General features: G+C 41.7%; 1 protein-coding gene across 7 annotated transcripts in view; it reads right to left on the bottom strand.

Annotated features, from left to right (window-relative positions):
* LOC108705632 overlaps positions 1 to 26,719 on the bottom strand; it is a 147,635-nt gene that overhangs the window by 108,074 nt on the left and 12,842 nt on the right. For 3 of the 7 annotated variants that reach the window (XM_041566163.1, XM_041566160.1, XM_041566159.1), the window contains exons 2-5: positions 24,576 to 24,696; positions 24,356 to 24,430; positions 20,939 to 20,968; positions 16,767 to 16,832 (exon numbers count right to left, since the gene is read on the bottom strand). In XM_041566163.1, coding sequence (XP_041422097.1) covers positions 16,767 to 16,832; positions 20,939 to 20,968; positions 24,356 to 24,430; positions 24,576 to 24,641 — 237 coding nt within the window. In that variant the 5' untranslated portion in view covers positions 24,642 to 24,696. The remainder of the gene's footprint in view (positions 1 to 16,766; positions 16,833 to 20,938; positions 20,969 to 24,355; positions 24,431 to 24,575; positions 24,697 to 26,719) is intronic. The other 4 variants (XM_041566161.1, XM_041566162.1, XM_041566164.1 and 1 more) reach the window with 4 other exon arrangements.

The following is a 26,719-nucleotide window of genomic DNA, read 5'->3' as shown; positions in this document are numbered from 1 at the left end:
AGTGTGGAAATCTTTGCATGGGCACAATGGCCCTCCAGATTGGGGACACTCACTTTAAATCACTGGTGTAATGCTGTTTCAAATACTTGACGCCATGGCAAAATGTTCAAAACCGCAGCCAAAGACATTTTGTACATGATATACATGTTAGCTTTCGAAGCAAACATAACTACAGGATACCTGGTTGTACACTAGGCAGACCCAATATACTAATATTGTATTCAGGTTTGACCCTAATTGATAAATATAAAAATATAATTCTGAGTATATTTATGTATGTTGTATTAGGAACACATTTTTTTTTTATCAAATTTAAGACATTGCAAGTTTTAACCCACCACTTGTGCCATGAACCTTAATATGGTGTAGCCCAGATGCTACAAGATAATTACACTAGTACAAAAGCTAGGGCTATAACGCAGGGTTTACTGCCTCAAAAAGTGTTTATGTTACACACTTCCTTTTATTCAAGAATTACAGCCACCCAAATAACTTTTTTGTAGACCAGAGGCTCCCGCCTCCCATTCCCACAATTCTCACTTGTTTAACATAGGCAGCACTTGGGCCATTTCATTATGCACCTAAAAACTTTGCTAGAGCTGTTGAACTCTAGAGCACTGCATCATTGATGATAGGCAGACATAGAAAAAGAATAATATACCCCCTATTTGAAGACTTAAGGATATTGAAATCACTCACTAGAGCACACTGTAAGAATGGCTGTCACTTTCAAGTATAAGAAAAAGAACCCAACTCCCAAATCTTGGGCCAAAGCAACATTTTTTCTCTCTTGATTTGTATAGGACATTATCCAAACAACACCACATTTCTTTTTCCAATTAAAATACATTTGTTGTGTATTTAGGGCCACCACAGATATCACAGCCCATCTATAAATTAAAGTTTAAATACTGGATAACTGATATCAATACAACCCAACAAATATACAAGAGGCTATTACCTTCTGAGAGATATTTTCTTCCGCATTTGCCTGTGAAGAAAATAAAAAAAAATGTAAAAAAAAGTTAGTAACCTCACATTAATAAAAATATGTGATACACCCTACATTTTCCCTTACCACATGCAGCCCTATCACTGCCTTTAATTACCTAATGTTTTAGATTTTGTGTGTAGTTTAATAGGAGGTACAAAGATTCTCTACGATCTCATAAAAAAGTAAAACATTTTGTCTTTTTCCTATGATTCTTGCAGCTTCAGGGTCCTTTAAAAAGCTGTGCTTTAAAAGTTGTCATAAAAAAAGATTGAGACTGACCGAAGTCATTAAAAATATACAGCGTCGTAAGTTGCTAGTCAGTGTGAAAAATGTGCAAGTGAAAAATGTAGGTAAAAAACAAAGCAATTTATACAGTACTGTTTGCTAGGAGTAGGCTATAAGCTTGTCAAATTAACCAAATGGCTGCTGAGTTTCTTCAATGCAGTGCTTGCCCATTTGTAAATTGCAGTCCTTTTTCTCTACACAGTTAAGATTCTCTCATTAAAGGGCACCAATCATAACTAAAATCATTTCCTAAGTAAATACACTATGTGAAAGTTCAAGAAATCCGATTTTTAAAACAGTTAGAATTGTTTGTATAATGTAAATCAACAGCTCACTATACCTTCTGCAAGATCTCCCCTATCACCACTGCAGTTCTAGCTGAAGCAGGCATCTTGGAATTCACTGGCTCCTCCTACCTATATCTTCCCAGCCAACTGCAGCTCTGAAATCTCGCACATGCTCAGTTGAAATTCCTTGTTTGCTTATCAACCCTTCTAAGCTATTTTTCAAATCAGCCAAACCTCTGTGGTAGCTGCTGTTCAGTAGTGCTGCCACCCTGCTGGAAGTTAGCACCCAGCAGGGGACAAGATAGGGAAATCTCTGATACTTCTAGTGGAGGAGTTTACTAAAACAAGGCATTCTGGGTAGAATACTCAAAGCAGTTACAATCTGAGCATTGCTCCTGAACTTTGCATATTATAGTCTGTTATATGTCTCAGTATGGCCTCCCTCAGTGAAAGAACCCATTTGACAAAGTAAGGGATTTTTAAAACCTGCAGTTTTTTTCAAAAAACGATATATGTAGTTTTGATTAAACGTGTTTGTGTTGTACTGGTCAGATTGTTAATATGCATTTGATTTTGGGTGTGATAGGTGCCCTTTAACACACATCAACACTATAATACACCCAAAAATCACCCTTCTGCCCACTTCCATGCCACTCGTAGTCTTCACTATGACCCACAATAATAGTGTAGTCCCTTCTATGTCCACATCTCAGTTCTCCCTTTCCCTTCTACAGTCTGCACATCACTACCCCAACTTCCCCATTAGAGAACCCTGCCCTCACACTTCTGCTCCTAGTGCCCAATTTGACTAACTTCCCCTTCACCAGGATGCTACTCTTCAAAACTTCCTTCACAACTGCACCAAATACTTGATTCATTCCTCTTCCACAACACCCCAACTGCAAGGCCTGGTACAGATAATATGCATCAATGTGCATCTCAAGACAATCAAAATTAGAATGTACACAGCTAGAGTTTGAAAAAAATAAAGGCTTTAAGGAGGTGAGTAAAAGTTGTGGATGCACAATTTAGAATGGATGTAGCCCACACACTTGCTCTGATGCCACTAAACCATGAGAATCCTACCATCCTCATCCATTCTGATCTTAGAATAAACTCCCACCAGCTGTATGCTCTGGTAACTCTGTTTTAAGGAAGGTGGTTCCATTTTACTAAATTGAGGGAAATTTGTCTTTAACTCATTGCCATTAACACTCTAAATTTTTATTATATTGATAATCTGCAATAAATCTTCATTATTTGTGTTAATGCCACTGCAAATTTATATGAAAAAGGAATCTATTAGTAAATTATTCATGTTTATTACAATTTATTGGCATTTAATTATTTTTTTATATAATATTAACTGCCATTAGTCCATGCAAAACAATGTAGCGTTGATTTGATAAATAGGCAATAATTTGTGGGGTTTTTATGCCATTATTTTGGAGCAAGGAGCCAGAGACGCCATGGGCCACATTCCTGAATCTTCCAATTGTTCAGGCAATATAGCCAAACAAAATGGAAAGGCAGGAAGTGAATAGTAGCTTCCACTCTACTTCCTCATCTGTCAATGCAATGGCCGACATGGTGCATCAGCAAATTACATTTTTCTTTCTTTTTGTAACTTTAATTTTTTTTATTAAGTATTGATTTTTCCAGAAGAGAGACATAATACATTCCATGCTTATGGTACATTGCATATGAACATGATATAATACAAGTCTGTCTACTGCCACATATGTAAACACTGCTTCATGCCCTTTTTACATACACAGTTCGTTCTGGAGATCTTCATATACCGTTATACTCGAGTATAAGCCAAGTTTTTCAGGCATCCAAAATGTGCTGAAAAAGTCTACCTCAGCTTATACTTAGAGTCAGCGGGCAGTAGCTGAGATTGCAGTCACTTTAATCATTCCTATACCAACAGTTCGCTTGGGGAGAGACTGCAATATCACACGCGTCCTCTGTGTTATATTGAAAAAACAGGGCGCCCTCTTTAGTTTATATGAAAGAATAACAGGACTGCCAATATTCCACAGCAGCGCCATCTGTTGGTTATATGAAAGAATAACAGTGACTGCAATATCACACAGCGCCATCTGTTGGTTATATGAAAGAATAACAGTGCGCCCTCTGTTGGTTATATGAAAGAATAACAGTGACTGCAATATCACACAGCGCCATCTGTTGGTTATATGAAAGAGTAACAGTGACTGCAATATCACACAGCACCCTCTGTTGGTTATATGAAAGAATAACAGTGCGCCCTCTGTTGGTTATATGAAAGATTAACAGTGACTGCAATATCACACAGCGCCCCTCTGTTGGTTATATGAAAGAATAACAGTGTGCCCTCTGTTGGTTATATGAAAGAATAACAGTGCGCCCTCTGTTGGTTATATGGAAGATTAACAGTGACTGCAATATCACACAGCGCCCTCTGTTGGTTATATGAACGATTAACAGTGATGGCAATATCACACAGTGCCCTCTGTTGGTTATACAAAAGATTAACAGTGATGGCAATATCACACAGCACCCTCTGCACATGGTAGTGGGACAGTGGGACAATGCACACAGTAATGCCGTTTGGCAATTCTCTATCACCATCAACTTTGCAAAGAAGTTGATCGCTGGAGGGGTCGCTTTGGCGGAATGTGCCGCTGCTGGGAGACAGGGCTGTAGTTGTGTCTAGGCTTATACTCCAGTCAATAGTTTTCCCAGTTTTCGTAGGTAAATTAGGTACCTCGTCTTATACTCGAGTATATACGGTATGTTGAAACAACAAATAACAAAAAAACAAAGCTATACCTTGTAAAATGTGGTTACTACACTGGTTATTAATGGATGGGGGCTCAGTTAATTTCCATTTAGCTGCTAACATTATAAGTGCTATAGTTAATATATGATTAACCAATACCTGTGATGATCTAGAGATCTCTTCAATAGGTTTCCCCCAATAGAAAAGTTAGAGGGTCTTTTATTACATCTTTGCAGGTGACCTTTGACATTATGCCGTGGATTTCATCCCAGTAAGCGGTAATAACTGGACAGGCCCATAATATATGGTATAACAAGCCTGTCTTAGGGCAACCCCTTCAGCATTGATTAAGAGATCAGTGGATATATTTTATTAAGCCTAAAGCTGGCCATTGACGGAACAATCCGATCGTACGAATCGTGGATTCTTACGATTTTCAGACCGTGTGTGGAGAGTCCCGACATTTTTCGTCGGCGGAGATCGGGTCGTTTGGTCGATCGGACAGGTTAGAAAATTTCTGTCGGCTGCCGATAATGTCTCTGCGTGTATTGCCGATTGTACGATTTTCAGTGGGAGACTATCACCAGCTTTGTCAGACATAACTATCGTACGATTGCTGTCAGAGGTAGAAACATTGGCTGATCTGTTCTTTTCAGTCCCAAATTATAGTCCTAGGGTTTGGTTGTGTTCGCAATCCCCTGCCGGCTCTCACTTGTATCCCTCAAGTCCACAAAATAATACCTAAAAAAGAAGCCAGCGGCCACAGGCACCGGGGCAAAACAAACAAATATAGGGCAGTAACGTTTTGCAAATGACCCCCTTATTTCTGTGCACAGGTTTTATTGTAACTTCACCGTGCTATGTGTAACCCCTTCTTATCCACCACCACAATTATATATAGCAGATGATACTCACAACCATACGGTTCAAATAGGCGTAAAAAAATCTTTGTTGTCCCAGCGCGTATCCTTTTAGAACTGTGAAGTAGATGCGGCAGCGAAATAGTGTAATATTGCCTTTAATATATTTAAAAATGTAACATTAAAATTGCACTCACATGGCATTCCGCAATAATAGCATGTATAGCATATCGTCCTAGAGAGGCTTTCTCTCCACGCCTATCCACAATCGGAAATCCTGCTGCCAGAGCGCTCGTGGCTTTAGGGTCCCTTGCAGTATATCGGCGGGTCACTCTCCTATGGCGTGCTATTCCGTGCTCCGTGCCTTACGCGTTTCGTCTATCACTTCGTCAGAGGCTTCAAAGCCTCTGAAAGGCAATATTACACTATTTCGCTGCCGCATCTACTTCACAGTTCTAAAGGATACGCGCTGGGACAACAAAGATTTTTTTACGCCTATTTGAACCGTATGGTTGTGAGTATCCATCTGTAAGGCCCGCGAGGCAAGAAGAAACCCCTCTCCCCTTTAAAGGCTATATATAATTGTGGTGGTGGATAAGAAGGGGTTACACATAGCACGGTGAAGTTACAATAAAACCTGTGCACAGAAATAAGGGGGTCATTTGCAAAACGTTACTGCCCTATATTTGTTTGTTTTGCCCGGTGCCTGTGGCGCTGGCTTCTTTTTTAGGTATTGATCTGTTATTTTACTACTTTATTTGATCGGAATGGTAAGACTTTGATCTTTATGGTTAGTGGAGGGTCGGGAGATTGGGAAAGTCCGATCGTACATTGATTCGTACGATCGGATCTTTGCGTCTATGCCCAGCTTAACAGGCATCACATACCATTGCATCATGACTTTATATATATTTTCCTTTTGTTTTACACATGTAACTCCTTTCTTAGCATTTGACCAAATAGCTTCCCTGTCATCCAATGTCAAGGTTTGATAAAGGGTCCAGTAGGGCCCGAAACGTCGCCCTTTTGTTTGTTCATATATGGGCTAATAAACACTACGGATTATTGCATCAATTCAAGCGTGCTGCTGGATTTTTGTTCTGGATGTGAAGTGTACCCAAAAAGCAGACGAGGGTCTTCCAGTTCAGCACCTGAGACCCACACGGGTTCAATGAAGGTAGAGCACTCCTAATTACTATTACTATCCAATGTCAAGGTGACATTAAGTTCCTGCTCCCAGCGACATAATATATATATATATATATTGTGAGATTTCAGGTAGCAGGAATCTTGACCACGGCACTTTTGTAGCACAGAATCAGCACACAGAGCCTTAGTTCAGTCCAATTCAGCCTGGGCTGCTTTATTTGAAGCCGTTCACACAGACAGCATAAAGAAAAGGTTTCAGCAGGTTGAAATAAAGCAAATAAAACGTATCACAGTCCAGCACTTACTGATTCAGCTCAGTTTCCTCAGTGTCCTGGTGTACACAAAGCAATGGCTCCAGGCTTGTAGTTTTAAACAGGCCAAATCTGTAATGATCTCTCTGTGTCACTCTCAGTTTGAGTTCACAGCAGGCTCCTCAGCCCCTCACACACACTGAAATTAGACACCTGATTAATTTATGAGCAGGTAGCTAACACCACACCCAGGTCAGTCTGGAGTGGAATGGAAGGCCCGCCCAGATCCTTCCCTCCATTCCAGCCCTGGATACCCTAAAGAAGAATAACAATGCAGTTTCTTTTTTTTCACAAATGTTTTTATTAGTTTTTCCAGAATACAAATAAAAGAAATAAACAAAATCATGACCAAAGAAAAAAAAAAGGTAAATAAGATAACAATAATTTGTCAAGGGGTAGAACAAAGGAGTAGAAGGCAAGAGCTATAGTTAGCATTCTCTGCCGTTGTCAAGTGACCAGGAAAGAATGGACCAGAGAAATATGTAGCCATTTATTTATGGTGAAGAACGATCCAGCCTATCATTAATTACCAACAGTAGGGAAAAGTAAAAAAAAAGGTTCGTACTCACAGAGAGCCTGTTAGTAGTCGATTAAGGGAGTGGCTCCTGGGGGGTCCCATTAAAGTTGATTGTTGTTGATCATCTCTATGCATCAGCTGTTGTTCCGCCTCACAGACAAGATCAGACCCCAGCAGTAGCTCCCTGTCATACCAGGTAGTATATTGAAAAGTTTGAACGGTCAGCAGTTTAGTGTGCGGTGGGAGTGTGTTGATATGCGTCAGCCAGGTATCAAAAAAATGTGTCCGTATGGCTTTCCTTATTCGTTAAGGTTTCTATCCAATCTAAGTGAAATATATATTGCAGTTTCTGAAGTACCAAGGACATTGGTGGAGGAAGATGAGACAACCAGGTATGTAAAATGGCTTTCCTGGCCGCTGCAGCCAGCCTTTCAGCCAAAGCCCGCTCTGGTTTGGAAATATAGAAGGTAAGCTCTAGTTTGCTAAAGATGGCCCAAGTAGCGTGAATGGTTAGAGTTTTCCCCGACAGAGTTTCCCAATAACTGGCGACTTCCCTCCAGAACTGTTGCATGAGTGGGCATGACCAAAGGCAGTGTATTATATCGGCTCTCGAGTCCCCGCATTTTAAACAATTATCTGAGACCGCCGTGCCAATATGGAATCTCTTCAAAGGAGTCAAATAGGTGTGATGCAATATTTGCAGGGACATTTCTTGGTATGTGCTAGCTGGTAGTAGCTTCATCATTCGGGTGTGATAACGAAGAATATCTACGTTATCTGAATTGGGGATGACTGTTTTCCATCTCGTAAAGCTTGTGGTGGTGTTGTCCACATCAATGGTCGTCCTGATTAGATTGTAGATATGTGCAGTTGATCTAATTGTGTCATGTTTTGGCCAGATCGAGTCAATTGGGTTGGTCTTATCTACATCTGTTAATTTAGCTAATTGAGTCGCGATGAAGTGCGTAAGTTGTAACAAGGAGAATAGGTGAAGTTGCAAAAAGGGGTATGTTTTGGACCAGGGTCGCGGTTGGTTGGAGTGTGTTGGCAGTTGTGATCATATCCTTCATGTTTTTTAGGCCCTTCGTCTGCCATGATGTAAAAAGAATACTGTTTAGGCCGGGGGGGAACGCTTTATTATTTAACCAGGTAAGATTTATCGAATTAAAGGGGGAAAGGTTAGCTTTCTTGCGGATGGAGTGCCAGGTTCTGTATGTGTGAATAAATAAAGGATTATCCTGTGTGTCTTTAGGAACATCCTGAAGTGGCGTATGCAAAAGTGAATTAAGCGAATTCCCCTCTGTTAAATTTCGTCTAAAAGGGCCGTGGTATATATGTGTCGATGGTGGAGCCAATCCCCGGCATATCTAAGGAGAGCTGCGTCATTATATTCCAATATGTTTGGAAGATTAAGTCCACCATCCTGCTTTTGTAGGTGAAGGGTTGCGACTCCTATTCTTGGACGTTTTTTGTGCCAGATAAAGGATCTGAAAATGTGTAGTAGTCGCTTGTTGTCTGCGGAGGATATGCGATATGGTAACATTTGTAATTTGTAGAGTAATTTGGGGAAAATCACCATTTTAATAAAGTGAATCCTACCTGAAAAGGTAAGATTTGTATTTATCCATTTGCGGGTATCTTGTTCAATTTGATCTATGGTAAGTCTAATGTTGGATTTATACATGTCTTTGTGATGTTGTGTCAGTCGGATTCCGAGAAATTTTATATGTGTTGTGGCTTTTTGAAAGGGAAATGGGTTCGCCCAATCTGATGGGGAGGTGTGCTGTAGACGTAGGGCCTCCGATTTTCCTAGATTGATTTTAAATCCTGCTATGGTTCCGAAAGTCTCTATTTTGTGTAGGATTGCGGGGAGTTCTGTTCGAGGTTCGTTTATAAAAAGGAGAATGTCATCTGCATATGCTACTAGCTTGACTTGTTGTGTGCCAACTCGGATACCTACAAAGGTGTCATCGTTAAGTAAATGACATAGTAAAGGATCCAAAGCAAGATTAAAAAGTAGTGGTGAAAGAGGACATCCTTGTCTCGTGCCTCTCTGTATCAAAAATCTAGGGGAGTTCAGTCCGTTAGCCGTAACATGGGTGTAAGAATGTGAGTATAGGGTCCGAAATAAGTTGAGCATCTGTATGCCAAAGTGTTGAAATTTAAGTAGTCTTTTTATGTGAGTATGTGTTATTCTGTCAAAGGCTTTATCAGCGTCCAAGTTAATTAATATACCATGTTTTCTTTTCTCCAGATTGCATTGATACAGGGTAGCCATTGCCGTCTGGAGGGCCTGGACCGGGTAGCGTCCCTTGAGGAACCCCACCTGGTGAGTGGTAAGTATATATGGGAGAACGAGTTGTAACCTGTCTGCCATAATTTTGGTTAATAATTTCAGGTCTTGATTTAGAAGAGAAATCGGTCTGTAGGAGGAGGGGAGGGTGGGGTCCTTCCCTTCCTTAGGGATTAATATAATTCTCGCCTCGTTCGCTTCACACCACAAGGGAAAGCCCTGTAGAACATCATTAAACAATGCAGTTTCTTAACTGCCATATCCTTCCTCCAGGGCCCTTAACCCCTGAACTAACATGCATTTTCCTTTTACCATATCACTATCTATATCACTATCTATATCTATATCTATATCTATATATATATATATTTTCTTATTTGAGAAATCTAAATTTTCAAAACTCTAAAGCTAGCCACGCACACAAATGAAAACATGAAAAAATAAGTTGCATACCAATTTCTGGACATATATGAAGCCCTGCCATTTCTGACCAATATTCATGTACTATAGGATCAGGCAAGTTTGAAAATGTTGCAAAATGCTGGAATCTGTGTGTTTTATGAAAGCTGTAGATGGTATCGTAGTCAAAATTTTATACATTTTTGACAGCAATGCTTTTTGGGGCCAACCTGCAATAATTATTTTCTCAAAAGGTGAGAGAGCCAGATTACCTTGGGTATTAAGAAATGGTTGCACAAAATGTCTTACTTGGAGATATTCATACAATTTTAAAGGAACTTCAGGTAGCTTGGCTTGAAGATCAGCAAATTGAAGCATCTTATGATTATCTTGAGATATTACATCATAAATCTTGAAGAGGCCCTTAGTTCCCAAATTTTGATAAAAGGAGACCTGTGTCCCTAGAGTAAATCTCGAGTTCTTAAGAAATGGGGTCAACAGTGATAAGGGAGAGCTTAGGTTTTTCTTCTCCTTCCATCTGTGCCAAACTGTAATTATCATTTTGGTAGATTCCAGCATTTTGCAACATTTTCAAACTTGCCTGATCCTATAGTACATGAATATTGGTCAGAAATTGGTATGCAACTTATTTTTTCATGTTTTCATTTGTGTGCGTGGCTAGCTTTAGAGTTTTGAAAATTTAGATTTCTCAAATAAGAATACATTTCAGTTGAACATGGCAGATTGAACACTTGTAGCAAGCAAAATGTGCTTCATTGCATAAACACACAACATATCCATGGGTGGATATGCTTTTAGCACTTGCTGCCAGGCATACAGCTGGTATATATAGTTCTGACAATGCAGGAATATTATACAGGGGGTTCTGGTCAACCAATTTCATTTATAGGAGTTATTCATTTTACTCATGGTATCTACTTGGACTCACCATTAACTGGTCACCATTAATCTCAAATTACCTCACAACCTATGAATTCATCAGTCATCCATGCAGTTCTTCAAAAACCAGCAGCAGCTAATACTTTTGGACATTTACCTTCCCCTCCTATATCAGTAGACAGACTCAGAAGAATTTCAAGAAATTCTGGATTCAAACATTCACACTACCCCTACTGTTTGCTACTACTGTGTAAGGATCAGCCCGGGACTCGAACCTTTATTTCCCAGATTCTGGGCATTGTGTGTTCTTTTGAGCCACTGGGGGCTCTTTGAGGCTGATCCTTACCCTTGTGTGTCTTGTGTTTCATGTACCTGTCAGTTTCTAGTGTGTTCCTCCCCATTCTCCACCCACCTCGTTTACCCTCATGTGTTTCCCATTCCCAATTACCGTCCCTTTATTAACCCCGCCCTGAGCTTTGCTCAGGGCTGAGTCATTAATTGTAATCGTATCCTGTATCTGGTCGCTGTATCTTGTTCCAGTGATTCCTTACCTGTATCCCAAGCTCCTGGATTCCAAGCTCCTGTGTTGCCTTGTTCCAGCATTGTTTCCTTATCCTCACCTTCCTGGTAATTACCTTATTTTGAACTGTTCCTGTGTTATTTGCAAGCTCCAAGTAAACCTGCTTTATTTTCACCATGTCTGCCTCCCTTACCATCTATGGGTACACCCCTGGGCTTCCGCCATATCCTCTCCCAATGGAATGGCTATCCACTATCACAGCGGTTCCACGCTGTAACCCTTACAGAATGACTCAGCCAAACAAGAAGCCCTTGGGAGAGCCCTCCATGCTTTCTTGTCCCGATGTGGAACTACAACTCCCTTGGGGTGGGGAGAATGAGGCAAAAGTCAGCTCCCATTTCTGTGATGATGTCTACCAGGATTTTCTCTCTGACGATGACTGGGAGGATTCAGTCTTCGATGTGGGCTGGGAGGATTCAGATTCGAGCGAAGATGAGCTACAAACTGCTATCTGGCCTGTGTCTGGTCGTCCACCTCCAGTTTCTTGGCCTTTGAAATCCCCACCGCTGTCTGCTCCTGTTCCAGGGCCAGCTATGCCTCTGCAGTCTGCTCCTGTTCCAGGGCCAGCTATGCTTCTGCAGTCTGCTCCTGTTCCAGGGCCAGCTATGCTTCTGCAGTCTGCTCCTGTTCCAGGGCCAGCTATGCCTCTGCAGTCTGCTCCTGTTCCAGGGCCAGCTATGCCTTTGCAGTCTGCTCCTGTTCCAGGGCCAGCTATGCCTCTGCAGTCTGCTCCTGTTCCAGGGCCAGCTATGCCTCTGCAGTCTGCTCCTGTTCCAGCACCAGCCATCCCTCCGCAGTCTATTCCTGGGCCCTCTACCCCACAGCGGTCTGCTTCTGTTCCCGGTCCTGCTACCCTCTGCAACAGCTACCTCCAGTGCTGGCCCAGCTTCTGCCTTGTCCTGCGCCCCCAGAAGTGGGGCTTCTGCCGTGCCTAGTACCCCCAAGAGAGGAGGCTTCGCAGCAGCATCGGCTACCCAAGTGTCCAGCTGGACCTTCCCGACGACTGGCTCCCAACTGGCTGTCCGCTGTGCCGGCTTCCCAGCCTGTCCTGTCCGCTGTGCCGGCTTCCCAGCCTGTCCTGTCCGCTGTGCCGGCTTCCCAGCCTGTCCTGTCCGCTGTGCCGGCTTCCCAGCCTGTCCTGTCCGCTGTGCCGGCTTCCCAGCCTGTCCTGTCCGCTGTGCCGGCTTCCCAGCCTGTCCTGTCCGCTGTGCCGGCTTCCCAGCCTGTCCTGTCCGCTGTGCCGGCTTCCCAGCCTGTCCTGTCCGCTGTGCCGGCTTCCCAGCCTGTCCTGTCCGCTGTGCCGGCTTCCCAGCCTGTCCTGTCCACTGTGCCGGCTTCCCAGCCTGTCCTGTCCGCTGTGCCGGCTTCCCAGCCTGTCCTGTCCGCTGTGCCGGCTTCCCAGCCTGTCCTGTCCGCTGTGCCGGCTTCCCGTCCTGTCCGCTGTGCCGGCTTCCCAGCCTGTCCTGTCCGCTGTGCCGGCTTCCCAGCCTGTCCTGTCCGCTGTGCCGGCTTCCCAGCCTGTCCTGTCCGCTGTGCCGGCTTCCCAGCCTGTCCTGTCCGCTGTGCCGGCTTCCCAGCCTGTCCTGTCTGCTGTGCCGGCTTCCCAGCCTGTCTTGTCTCCTGTGCCGGCTTCTCAGCAGCTGCCTCCAGTGTCGGTTCTCCAGCAGCTGCCTCCAGTGTCGGTTCTCCAGCAGCTGCCTCTTGTTCCAGTGCCAGACCCCCAGCAGCTGCCTCCTGTGCCGGCTCCCCGAAAGCTGCCTGTTCCTGTGCTGACTTCTCAGCAGCTGCCTCCAGTGTCGGTTCTCCAGCAGCTGCCTCTTGTTCCAGTGCCGGCCCCCCAGCAGCTGCCTCTTGTTCCAGTGCTGGCTCCCCGAAAGCTGCCTCTTGTTCCAGTGCCGGTCCTCCAGCAGCTGCCTCCTGTTCCAGTGTTGGTCCTCCAGCAGCTGCCTCCTGCTCCAGTGCCGGCTCCCCGAAAGCAGCCTCCTGCTCCAGTGCCAGCTCCCCGAAAGCAGTCTCTTGCTCCAGTGCCGGTCCCCCAGCAGCTGCCTCTTGTTCCAATGCCAGACCCCCAGCAGCTGCCTCCTGTGCCGGCTCCCCGAAAGCTGCCTGTTCCTGTGCCGGCTCCCCGAAAGCTGTCTCTGTCAATTTCCATGTCTCCCATTACGTTTTCAGCTCCAGTTCCTACAGTCCAGTCTGCAACTCCTGTGCCAGCGGTCTCGTCTGCAGCTCCTGTGCCAGCGGTCTCGTCTGCAGCTCCTGTGCCAGCGGTCTCGCCTGCAGCTCCTGTGCCAGTGGTCCCGCCTGCAGCTCCTGTGCCAGTGGTCCCGTCTGCAGCTCCTGTGCCAGTGGTCCCGTCTGCAGCTCCTGTGCCAGTGGTCCCGTCTGCAGCTCCTGTGCCAGCAGCCTTGCCGCTTCCAGCCTCTGTGTCAACAGCCTTGCTGGGTTCAGCCTGTGAGGACCTGTGTACCATGGCCTCTGGGCCCACGGACAAATCTACTTCTAGACCTGCCATTCCTGCTGCAGGATCTGATAGTTCTGGTGCTCCAGAGTCTACCAGTCTTGTTGCTATTCGTGGTGGTCTTCCTGTTGTCCTGGGCAATCCGCCACCTGTAATGGGTGCCTCTGCTGGTCCGCCACCTGTAATGGTTGCCTCTGCTGGCCCGCCACCTGTAATGGGTGCCTCTGCTGGTCCGCCACCTGTAATGGGTGCCTCTGCTGGTCCCGTGAATGTTGATAAAAGGATCCGCACACACTTCTTTCTTTTGCAGTGGGGGGTCACCCCTTCACTTTATTTGTTTATTCACCACACCATCAACGTTTCGGGGGGGAACACCCTCCCGATTCACGTTGCTAGGGGACCTTGCCGGGTCGACGGAAGAACGCACCACCTCTGCAGGATCAGTGAGATTGGGTGTGCGGTAAGAAAAATTACATTGCCTCTGCTGGTCCGCCACCTGTAATGGGTGCCTCTGCTGGTTCTTCTGCTATGCAGGCTGACTCTGGCCATCCATCTGATCTGGCTCCTGACCCTGGCGACTTCTCTGATCTGGCTCCTGACTCTGGCCATCCATCTGATCTGGCTCCTGACCCTGGCGACTTCTCTGATCTGGCTCCTGACTCTGGCGACTTCTCTGATCTGGCTTCCGATCCTGGCGGCTCTCCAGCCTTTGACCCTGGCAAACTTTTGTCCCCATCTCCAGTCATTGGACTAAGGGCTAGTCCACACGGGGAGATAGCGACGCGTTTGCGGTCGCGGCGACAAAGCGTCGTGACAGTCGCCGCGACCGGCGCAGGCGACAGTTTTGTAAGGGCGCCTATGTAAAAACGCCTGTGCTAACCACACGAGGCGATGCGCTTTTCAACAGTCGCCTGAAAAAGCCGCATTTCAGGCGACTGTTGAAAAGCGCATCGCCTCGTGTGGTTAGCACAGGCGTTTTTACATAGGCGCCCATACAAAACTGTCGCCTGCGCCGGTCGCGGCGACTGTCGCGACGCTTTGTCGCCGCGACCGCAAACGCGTCGCTATCTCCCCGTGTGGAATAGCCCTAAAAAGGATGGGGGTCTTTCGTTGGGTCGCCCCTTAAGGAGGGGGTACTGTAAGGATCAGCCCGGGACTCGAACCTTTATTTCCCAGATTCTGGACATTGTGTGTTCTTTTGAGCCACTGGGGGCTCTTTGAGGCTGATCCTTACCCTTGTGTGTCTTGTGTTTCATGTACCTGTCAGTTTCTAGTGTGTTCCTCCCCATTCTCCACCCACCTCGTTTACCCTCATGTGTTTCCCATTCCCAATTACCGTCCCTTTATTAACCCCGCCCTGAGCTTTGCTCAGGGCTGAGTCATTAATCGTAATCGTATCCTGTATCTGGTCGCTGTATCTTGTTCCAGTGATTCCTTACCTGTATCCCAAGCTCCTGGATTCCAAGCTCCTGTGTTGCCTTGTTCCAGCATTGTTTCCTTATCCTCACCTTCCTGGTAATTACCTTATTTTGAACTGTTCCTGTGTTATTTGCAAGCTCCAAGTAAACCTGCTTTATTTTCACCATGTCTGCCTCCCTTACCATCTATGGGTACACCCCTGGGCTTCCGCCATATCCTCTCCCAATGGAATGGCTATCCACTATCACAGCGGTTCCACGCTGTAACCCTTACATACTGTTCCAGTTATTCCATAACAACACCTTCTGAATTTGTGTTGGCAGGGTCAGTTCTGACACAAGGCAAGGTGAGAACCCTGACTCAGGCAGCAGCGAGCAGCCGGGGTGGCAAAAAAGCTTCCTCTAGTAACTGGCTTGCCTCATGGCAATAGCTCTCTCTGCACTAGCGATGTGGCCACCTTGACTTGCTTCAAGTGGTGAGCATGTAGTGGGCAGCATTGGGGCTGTTGCCTCAAGTGGATGTACCCGAAAACCAGCCCTGTGTGTAGGGTGTGTGTATGTGTGTGTGTGTATATGTATATATATATATATATATATATATATATATATATATATATATATATATATATATATATATATATATATATATATATATATATATATATATATATATATATTCTAGTTACATCTTTTTTTCTGACACTAATATATAAATACAGCAATCGGCGTACATATTTATAATTATTTTTAGTTATCGTAAACTACTAGTCCCCATTGTCCCAATTTGTAAAATGGGGAATAGCATGGGGAGTTTTATTGCTTGTATTGCTTTCACAATATGTACCCTCAAGTAGCTAATATTCATTATATAGCCTTAACAATTATTTTTACATAAGTAGAAATATACTGGTATTAATTAAATAACATGTCTTTACACAAGATAATATTTTAGTGTGATTTTTTTTCTCTGTTATTCCTAAGGCTAATGACAGACATGGTGTATTCTCAGCCAGCAGGCCAAGAATCAGCCCCTACATCTGTGTCAGCCCTTTTCCTTGCCTGGTTCCAGGTGTAGGGGCTGATTCTTAGCCTTCTTTCTTCCGCAGGCCAAGAATATGCCATGTCTGGCATTAGCCTTACCATCTTTTACCATTTCCTAATAATTTAAGAAACTTTGTACTGCTAAATATAGGCCAGAGTTTGGTGTAAAAGACAACATGTTTCCTTAACTTTTTATTTATAAATACATATGTAATGAGGCAAAGCTAATCATGCAGCTAAAACATAATAAAGGCCCCCATACACGGGCCGATAAAAGCTGCCGACAGACCGAGTTGGCAGCTTATTGGCCCATGTGTGGGGCCATTTGGCAGGCTTTCCCGATCGATATCTGGCAGGTTGTGATAGGCCCACGATCGGATCAGCCCGATATCGCCCACTTCAATGTGGGCAGAACGGGGAGAAATCTGCTCGTTTGGCAACATCTCCAAACGAGAGGATTGTGCGTCTATGGCTACCTTAAGGGTCTTTCAGTAATTTGGATCTTACCTTATGTTTAACTCCTAATAAATGTTCATCCAGTTGATAAGCAGATGTACAAACAATATTACAAACCTGCAAAAGGAAATTATTAAAATAAACAATAAACTATTTAAAGGAGATCTGTTTATGAGATTAATATACTGTCTTGCAAATTTAAAATCACTACCAGCATAGTTTATGCACACTAGATTTTTCCACACACATTTTATGTGCTATAAGCACAAACCTAGACAATAGTGTGGCAGTTAATGTGACCTACCACAAAGAAAGTTACAGGTTAAAACTAAGCAATATTCACCTAGAAGATAATATTTATATTTGGATACAGAACTGGCTAAAGGATAATGTTGAGTCACATGAAATTGGTCTCTAAGCTATTACTTTTAAATTGATCTCAGAGTATTAAAGTAGACATCTATTTTAACTTAACATACGCAATGTATGGTAACATAAAAAGAGTAAAGTTGTAAAAAAAAGGAGTTTAAACATCTTTAGCATAGGTTTATACACTCAAAGGCTCATTAAAAAGAGCAGTGGTAAATTGAATACATTTGAACTGAATCAACATTGTTAGCAGAGTACCAAAGGATAATCTTAAAGGAAAACTATACCCCCAGAATGTCATGAGAAAAAACAATTTTTTCAAAATGAATCAGTTAATAGTGCTGCTCCAGCAGAATTCTGCACTGAAATCCGTATCTCAAAAGAGCAAACAGATTTTTTTATATTCAATTTTGAAATCTGACATGGGGCTAGACATATTGTCAATTTCCCAGCTGCCCCAAGTCATGTGACTTGTGCTCTGATAAACTTCAATCACTCTTTACTGCTGCTGCAAGTTGGAGTGATATGACCCCCCTCCCTTCCCCCCCCAGCAGCCAAACAAAAGAACAATGGGAAGGTAACCAGATAACAGCTCCCTAACACAAGATAACAGCTGCCTGGTAGATCTAAGAACAACACTCAATAGTAAAAAACCAATGTCTCACTGAGACTCCTTCAGTTACATTGAGAATGAAAAACAGCAGCCTGCCAGAAAGCATTTCTCTCCAAAAGTGCAGGCACAAGTCACATGACCAGGGGCAGCTGTGAAATTGACAAAATGTTTAGCCCCATGTCAGATTTCAAAATTGAATATAAAAAAATCTGTTTGCTCTTTTGAGAAATGGATTTCAGTGCAAAATTCTGCTGGAGTAGCACTATTAACTGATGTGTTTTGAAAAAACATGTTTTCCGATGACCCTTTTAACCAACAGTATATATCACATTAAGTGGCCTGTTGAAGAATCTTAACAAACTGGAATATAGATGTCGGCAAATATTGCCCTTTTACATCTTACTAATTGCAATAGGAAGAAGTGTAGGAGTAATAGACAGAACACTGTCCATTAATTGGCTCATGTGAACTTACATATGTGCCCTTGGTTTGTTTGTGTGCACTGTGGATCAAATGGTCCTGGGAGGCAGCACTTAGTTCTTAAAGTGGCATTTTTCTATTTAGGATTACCCAATGGCACATACTACTACAAAAGTAAATTTTTATGAAAATGGTTTATTCAGATGAAGCAGGCATTTACATGAGATGTAATATATTTTTTATAGAGACCTATATAGTTTGGGGCTATAGTTTTCATTATCACAAGTTTGATCAGTGTAATATGGTGGCACATATGGCAAACCCAAACCCCAAGGAAGTATCTGGATTCCAGTCTAGGTGTGCTTTTCTGTCTATATCAACCAAGTTAAGTCAGAACCAGACAAACCGCTGAATGTTTGTGACAATAACCACAACAACACAAGTTCTGGACCAGGGCAATACGAATAACCAGATAGAAACCAGAGCATTGCAGATTCAGATCAGAAGTTCCCACAAACAGGCTTACTTGACAACTGGCAGTGAGCCAGCTAGCTGGTGATTATCTATAGGCAATGGTAAACCCCAAGTACCTGTGGCCAAATTAATAATAGCTGGAAAAAAAATTGACTACCAGAAAACTATTATGACTACTAAAAGAAAAAGAAAAGCACTGAATCGGGAGTCTGATTGTCTGCTGAAATAGAGCAGAATTATTGCAGACTGCATAGTAAACATCAAATGTCTAGTTCAAAATAAGAAGGATGTTAGATACATGCAGTAGTTCGGTGGAACTTCTCTACCTGAAGAGGATGACTTGTGAACTAGTTTTACCGTGTTTTGTTTTAGTTAATTTGATCGGGCAAAAAGGATTTACTGAGCAGAGAATGTAGGAGATCAAAGCGGTTTATTCTACTAATGGCTCAAGAAAACCCAGTTCTGTTACTTATGCCCTGTTTAACTAATTTAATCAAATAGTCACTACCTCATTTAGTTCATTAATTTATTATGATTTATTTTATTACAGAAAAATACGCAAACTTTTAATGGAAAATAGTCAAGTCTGATAAGTCTGCCCCTCATACAGTCATGTACAAATCACTTGCTTTAGGTTGTGCATCTGTATTTCAAAGTAAATTCGTTACGTTACTGCATTTAATAGTTACAGTAACCTCCTCCTCCTTTATAAAAGTGTTTTTACAGGCAACTAGAGCCACGTGTCATCTAGAATGTCACTTTGTCTGCAACAGTGAAATCAATTCCTTCAGCCTGCTTGCTGTAACAGAAACCTGACTTTCTATCTATCTGCACATCCTCACCTGCTGCCCTGTCATATGGAGGGGACTATTCTCTGAAGGAGACTTGTGGTAGCAAAGCTGAGGGGTTTTACTTATCGCTTCCACAACTGGCAAGGGGAGGGACAGTCTGAGGTCTGGTGCTAGGATAGCACTTGTCCCAAGTACAGGACTATGGGAAGGATTTCTTCCACCATCTCAATTTCTTTATTTGAAGTTCACTGCATTCACCTAATTTCTCCTGCAATGCTATACATTTCTTTCATATCATTCAAACTCCTAGACAACTTTTTCTACAACTATACTACCTGTTTTTTTTTCAGATATTTCCTTTTACAGCCCTTGTATAATTCACTAACACCCTCTTTTGACTGTTCCAATTCCCACATTTGCTCCAATAAGAACTCCTTTAAACCTATATTCTTATATGCTGCACAATTTTCAACTTACTCCCCTTTCCCCCTCTCTCACAATCTGCTCACACATTTTCTGACACACACATGCCATGACCTGAAAAATATACTTTTTTTTTTTTTTAATACTACCATTTATAACATAGACTGGCTGGCAAAATGTTAATTCACTTTCTCATCATGTTACAGATTAACTACTGCAATTCTGTATTGGCTAACCTCTTCCGTAGCATACGCCTTATCAACATCTCTTCTTCGGTCATGCCACCCAGCAAATCCCTGCAATGGCTTCTGCTACTGTTGACAAAGTTCAAAGCAGATCTCAACTCTGACCCACCATATTAATTAACTTATTTCCATTTTCCAATCTCTCTGCATTTAAATGATTTCTTAAAGGGGTTGTACACCTTTAAATTAACTTTTAGTGTGATGTAGAGAGTGATATTCTGAGAAAGTTTGTAATTTGTTTTCATTTATTATTATTTGTGTTTTTTTAGTTATTTAGCTTTTTATTCAGCAGTTGGCAATTTCATCAATCGGGTTGCTAGGGGTCCACATTACCCTAGCAACTATTCATTGATTTGAAAAAGAGACTGGCATATTACTGACTAATAAAAAGTAGCACTAAGAATACATTTGTAGCCTTACAGAGCATTTGTTTTAGATGGGGTCAGTGACCCCCCATTTGAAAGCATGGAAGAGTCAAAATAAGAAGGCAAATAATTAAAAAAAACTATAAAAAAAAATAATGAAGACCAATTGAAAAGTTGCTTAGAATTAGCCATTCTATAATATCCTAAAAGTTAACTTGAAGATGAACCACCCCTTTAAAACATATTTCTTTACAGAAGCTCATGCTATATTTGGTATTTGAATGTTGTATAGAGAACCTGCTATTGCAAACTTTTCAAATGAAAGCTAAGTCACGGCTACATTGGGTGAATGATGTATCCCTGGACTTGGGGATTACCAAATCGGGCTTGTTTGAGGGTTACATTTCTCCCATTTGGGTGTTCTGAAGTGCCTGGCACAATGTACAATACTACCGATTATTTTTAACACATTTATAAAGCGTAAACATATTTAGAGAAATTTAAAAAAGACAAAAATACTTGCGTCACATTTATGTCCATATCGAGGATTGGCCTAAAAACAAGCAAAAAATCTAAGCTTTATTTTTGAGTTTCAGGCAAGAGAGAGCATTGTATATATATTTGATACAGATTCAACAGAGAAAATGACATTGCCATACACCCCCAATGCTTCCAATGTAGGTAGGACAGTCCTAAATCACTGACCCTCTAAAGCAAAGGGGTTTATGGGGGGGGGGGTGGCGTTTCAGATAGATCAAGGACATGTCAAGCCTAAATGGGTTTTCATGCACAGCCTAAAGCCTCCCCTCCCAAAGTGATGGGAGGTGAGCAATGCTGCAAAACAAGAAGGCAACATTTTCTAATTGGACCAGTGTTGTTAGTGGAGTACCGCAGGGCTCTGTACTTGGTCCTTTACCTTTCAACTTGTTTATTAATGACCTGGAGGTGGGCATTGAAACAGTAATACCTTGGAGCAAATTGCTTCCATACACTCCTTCCCCCTTTAACCGCCAAGCACGTACGGCATACGTGCTGGTGGTTCAGGCTGCCAAGAACGTACACCGTATGTTCTGCTGCAGCTGAGCCCTTCATTCTGCATTGGCGGCTTTTGCTGCCTCCGCAGAGAGTCAGGAGCAACGAGGCTGGGGGGCTGTCAAGTCGGATCTGCAACGCGATAACTCTGCAGACACACAGTGATCCTCCTGCTACAGAAACGGCAAGTACACTTTTTTCTTTTTTTTTTCTTTTCTACACACTTGCAGTACATTTATACACTTATGCACACATTTTAGTAAAGATTGGTATTTATTTTTCTATTTTTTTTTTTTAGCACACTTGCTTCCTTCTGTACACTTATTTTCACACTTAGAAGTGCACAAACATGTATACACAAACAGGTTTTTTTTTTTTACTTATTCATTGTACTGTTATCTTTTTGGCAGCGTGACGATTGGATAATCAAATTTGGCCACTAATTACGCTGTCGTATCATTTATTTTGTCATTTCATTGATTAACGCAATTTTTGTGGTTTTATTGCAATTTTATCCCTGCATTATTGTTCCTTATGTATCTTTAGTATAGTTTTGCGGTTTGGTGCTTTGGTATAGAAAGATATATTTTACTTAGTTTGATCCGCCAGAATATATGCTTTCCATAAAAACCTCTACGTTTAGAAAAGCTTTGCAGTTTGGTGTAGAAAGATGTCTTTATCTTTGTTGGATTCATCAGAATGTGTACTTTCCAAAGATATATGGTTATGGGGGGGGGTCTTTGCTGTTAGGAGGGTCTTGAGGCACATAATATGAATTCAAGGGTCTATGTTCACAGAAGGCGAATCGGCACCGGAGACAACTCATATGCACTATTTTCATTTGGGGTCCGCACATGCCAGCTGCCTTGGTATATCAATGCATATTGGGCATCAAACTGTTCAGTAGACCCTTGGCATCAATATTTATGGTGTTTTACAATTGTATGTAAGAAATTGGGCGAGATAAATGCGGCCAATTGCCATATATTTAGGCGATTTTGAGAAATGTAAAAACTGTTGCTTTTATCGCCAAGTTTAGGAAAAGTTTGCATAGAATAGTTTGGAGTACATAGATATATTTACCCATTTTTGATTCACCAGAATTCTTTATAATAATGGGTAGTTTTCTAGGGTAAACCTACTGTCAGTGGAATGTTTGTCCTTGAAATGAGAAGTATGCCGTTTGGGGAGGAGCGGTGCTTTGGACTTTTGATCTATACAAGTGAGAAATCTCCAAAAAACTATATATATTTGGTATTGCCATGTTCAGGAGACATAGACCTTTCCAAATCGGCTGTGTTCTCGTACATAAAGTAAATGAGGTTTCTGATATATATGCGATTGTTCTTTGTGAAACATGATTTTTTTCATTTTATTAGACACTTAGAAGCCTATATTTTTTATAGAAGTAGAATTCTTCTTCATGCCTCCTCAAGGCTCTGTCCTAAAACCCTTGCTATTTTTTCTGTATACTTCCTGATTTGACCAACTAATACATTAATTGGTTACTAATACCATCTCTGAACTGATGATACTTAGATTCATCTATCACCTCCCAATCTCAATCCAGATCTATTAACTCAGATCTCCTCAGTCAGTCAGTCAGTCATTTAAACCTTTTCTCGAATAGTTTAAATGAAGGCATCAATCTAGATCTATTAATCTACATGTATTCATTTACTAGTCACACAATATGTATGTAAATAGGGCTTTAATATAAATATTAGCATTATTTTGCTTAGTTTTTATCATATGCATGTTTCCTCTATATTAGCTTATATTCAGATACAGTTGCTCTTACAATGTTTATTGATAATGTTGCCTCCCTGGTTATGATCTAGCAGAGTAGGATGCAAGTCCCTCTGTGTTCCTTATTAGGTGGTGCTCGGAATCTCTGGAAAGGTTTATTTTACATTTAGTTTAAAGCCATCTAAAAGGTGACCCACGAGACAATAAAAGCTACTGACCCTACAGTCCAGACCTAGTTGGCAGCTTATTAACCTGTGCAACGGACCTACTGACCTGCCTGCCTGACTGGCTGTTATCTGGCCAAAAATCAGCCAGCTACCTAATCGGGCAGGTCTAATTCTTCTCTCAGGATGAGAACCACATTTACAATCTGTATGATCCCATATCACCAAGCTCAAGATAGCCATAACAGAAAATCTGCTTGTTTGTGGTCACCTTGTGTAGATGTATTTAGATCAAGGAATGGATGTCTTACGCCCAACCATAACAACCAATAACATTCTGAAAGCATATATTACCATTAATGACTCCACTTGCACCTAGTCTCCTCAGGTTCAGTGATTTACTTGATTTTACCCTGTCCTCCATACCCAAATAGCAAAAGTATGTCACTGTCTATTAATTGACCTTCTTCTGCAGAGACTGTCACCACTCCATAATCTTAAAGTACTTTACTTGCATATGGCTGAACAAACCAATGTCTGATTGGTTGTCAAGTGTTAATGCCCTGGTACATGTTTTTCCAGTGTTAGTAAATGAGCACCACTAGCATGTTTCTTTGTCATGATCCAAGATACTGATATTTTTTAGTAGCAGCTGTTTCAGCCCTTACTGAACATGCTCCTGGACTTGAACCTGCTTAGATTTACCAGCAACAAGTTACCAACAGTTTAGAAACTCAGCTTACTGATATGATGGGGAGGGTGTAAAATAGTTAATTTTTTAAAAATTACATTTTAGAGAATCCGTTTAAAAAAAAAACAAGAGACTGAATGAAGTTATGTTTGTGGTGTACCATTTAAAAATATGATTTGTAATTTAATATGCAGATTTATTAACATTAACAAAATGTTGATTTAAACAATGCAACTATACTATATAGTCATTTTAGTCAACACCCATATTCGTGTCCACAAAGTCTGAATACTGTTAAAGTTACCTGCATAGGTCCTTTTGCCCTCTTCATATCAAACAGCTCATCATCTTTAGAAAAGTAATCAGAAGAGTCATATGTCTGAAATAGGGATAAGATGTAATGTTAGTGCCAGAAAAAAATATTCCAAAAACAGTTCATGTACATTTAAAAATATCCTCACAGGCTTTTATTTTTTATACACATACATATTACCTCTAAATGTATTATAAGATGTATTACTTACATATCTTCTATAATACGGGTAGTGGCTGCTTCTTAAATTCCTTCCACGTTTTCTTGGTCTGTACATTTTCTTATTCTTTTGTAACCTGTGACAAATTAAATATAAAACCCAGGTGGACGCCCTGCAAAAGTTACAAATACATTTTTAAATTTTTTCTCATAATTCTATTATACTGTACTTACATTGTGATATAGAAATTTAAGTTGAAAAAGACAGATCCTAGCTGCTAATTGATTCAGAGCATGGCAGAAAACCCCAACTGAAGTCTCTCGAATTAGCCACAAAGGGGCAAAAAATTCCAAGAGGGAAATCAGACCAGTTTAAGCTATAAGATCATTTTAGTTTTATTCTATTTTCTTTCTGACTAAAAAAACATCCAACCCCATATGAAAACAGGGGTTAGCAGTGTGTTAAAAAAGCAAAATGCTGCCTCTGCAAAGTAATTCTTAAAGGACCAGTAACATCAACATTTAAAAAAAGAAAAAAAAAAATTGTTAGTATACATCGGAACAAAACCACAATTGAAACAAATTAAACTTTAAAATCGCAAAGTCTTTATTAAGATATAACTTACCGAAACTCCACTTGCGCTCTTCTTCAGAAAGTCAATGGCGATCCATCGTGCGGCGCTCGATTTCTCCTCCCTGGCTTCCTTATATATGATAGCCAGGGAGGTGAAATTGAACGCTGCACGATGGATCGTCGCCTTTTAGCTTTTCCTGAATTGGAGCGGAATCATAGTTTAGGTAAGTTATTTCTTAATAAAGGCTTTGTGATTTTAATTTGTCTTGGTGTTTTTTTTTTTCTATGTATACTAACAAATTATTTAAACAACATTTTTTGATGTTACTGTTCTTTTAAAGATGAACTAAAAAAATTAAAATGGAATATAACCTTAATATTACAGAAATAAGAATATTTCCAAATATAATTGATTAAATATTATGGACTTTTTCTGAACAATGAAATTAGTCTTCTACACAGCAGTATCTCTTCATGCAGGAGTTGTCAGATGGACAGCTAGACCTAGCTTTTACGAAAGCTTCACTTTACCAAAGCTTCACTTTACCAAAAAGATGTAATTAGAACTCACGCTTTCAGAAAACCTGACTCTTGACAGAAATTGTATCTCTCTACATGCAGGATTTGTGCCAAAGTCCGTTATTTTGTTAGATTTTATTTGTGCTAGACTTTATTACACTGGGATCTACTCGACGCCTGGCCCCCATCAGAAGATCTACCTTGATAACGTGCGACTTTTTTTGACCATGCCCATTTTGTGGCCAGACCCCCTTATTACCATATTCATTTTACAAAATTTGGCAGAAAATAAAAGTTTGAACACACTCCCTTCCCCTCCGTGCTTGCTGCTCTCAGCTTTCCCTTCTCTCAGCCTTGCCTCCTGTGACCTTCCCCTCCGTGCCTGCAGCCTGATCCCTCTCCCTTCCTCTGTGCTTGTCCCCCACCTTCCCTCCGTGCTGTGCTTCTGCCCACCTTCCCTCTGTGCTGTGCTTGTCCCCCCTTCCCTCTGTACTGTGCTTGTCCCCCACTTTCCCTCCATGTTGGGGTAGACCAAGATTGAAGTCCTGGGCAACCCTGCCCTAAATGTATTGGACCTAACTGACCTAGACTCCAGCATGAAGAGAGAATGAAAAGAAACAGATTGCTAAGAATGGAGCAGTGAAGGAGGATATAATATACATGACGTTCCACCTCAAATCAATAAATCTTGATCAGTGGAGGACTGCTAGTGCATCGGGAAGTGTGGAGTCAGTGCTGGGGACTGTAGGAAAATGTCCTAACAGTAGGCACATGGCTGTCATGCATTCACTGTCTGGGATGGATTCTAAAAGATTATTAAATCATTGCTTTCATAAAGAGGTAACATCCCAGGGGCGGAGTCTGCTTGCTAACTAAGATGGACGCTTGAAGTGTGTGCTCCGTCATTAAAGAGACACCAGAAAATAACCTTTTTTTATATCTATCATGTATCTTTGCATACTATTTATAATGTTGTCATATAAGTATTTGTCAGATGCTTTTACATTACCTTTCTTACCCCATGTTTCTCTATGAGGGGGCTGCCATATTTGTGCAGCAGTAGTCAGTTAGCATTAGAAACTCTAACTGAAAGGCTGAGAAGG

This window comes from Xenopus laevis, chromosome 6L (genome assembly GCF_017654675.1).
Source record: "Xenopus laevis strain J_2021 chromosome 6L, Xenopus_laevis_v10.1, whole genome shotgun sequence".
Taxonomy (NCBI): Eukaryota; Metazoa; Chordata; class Amphibia; order Anura; family Pipidae; genus Xenopus; species Xenopus laevis.
The sequence above is the reverse complement of the archived record's forward strand: the minus strand, read 5'-3'. Positions and strand labels throughout refer to the sequence as shown.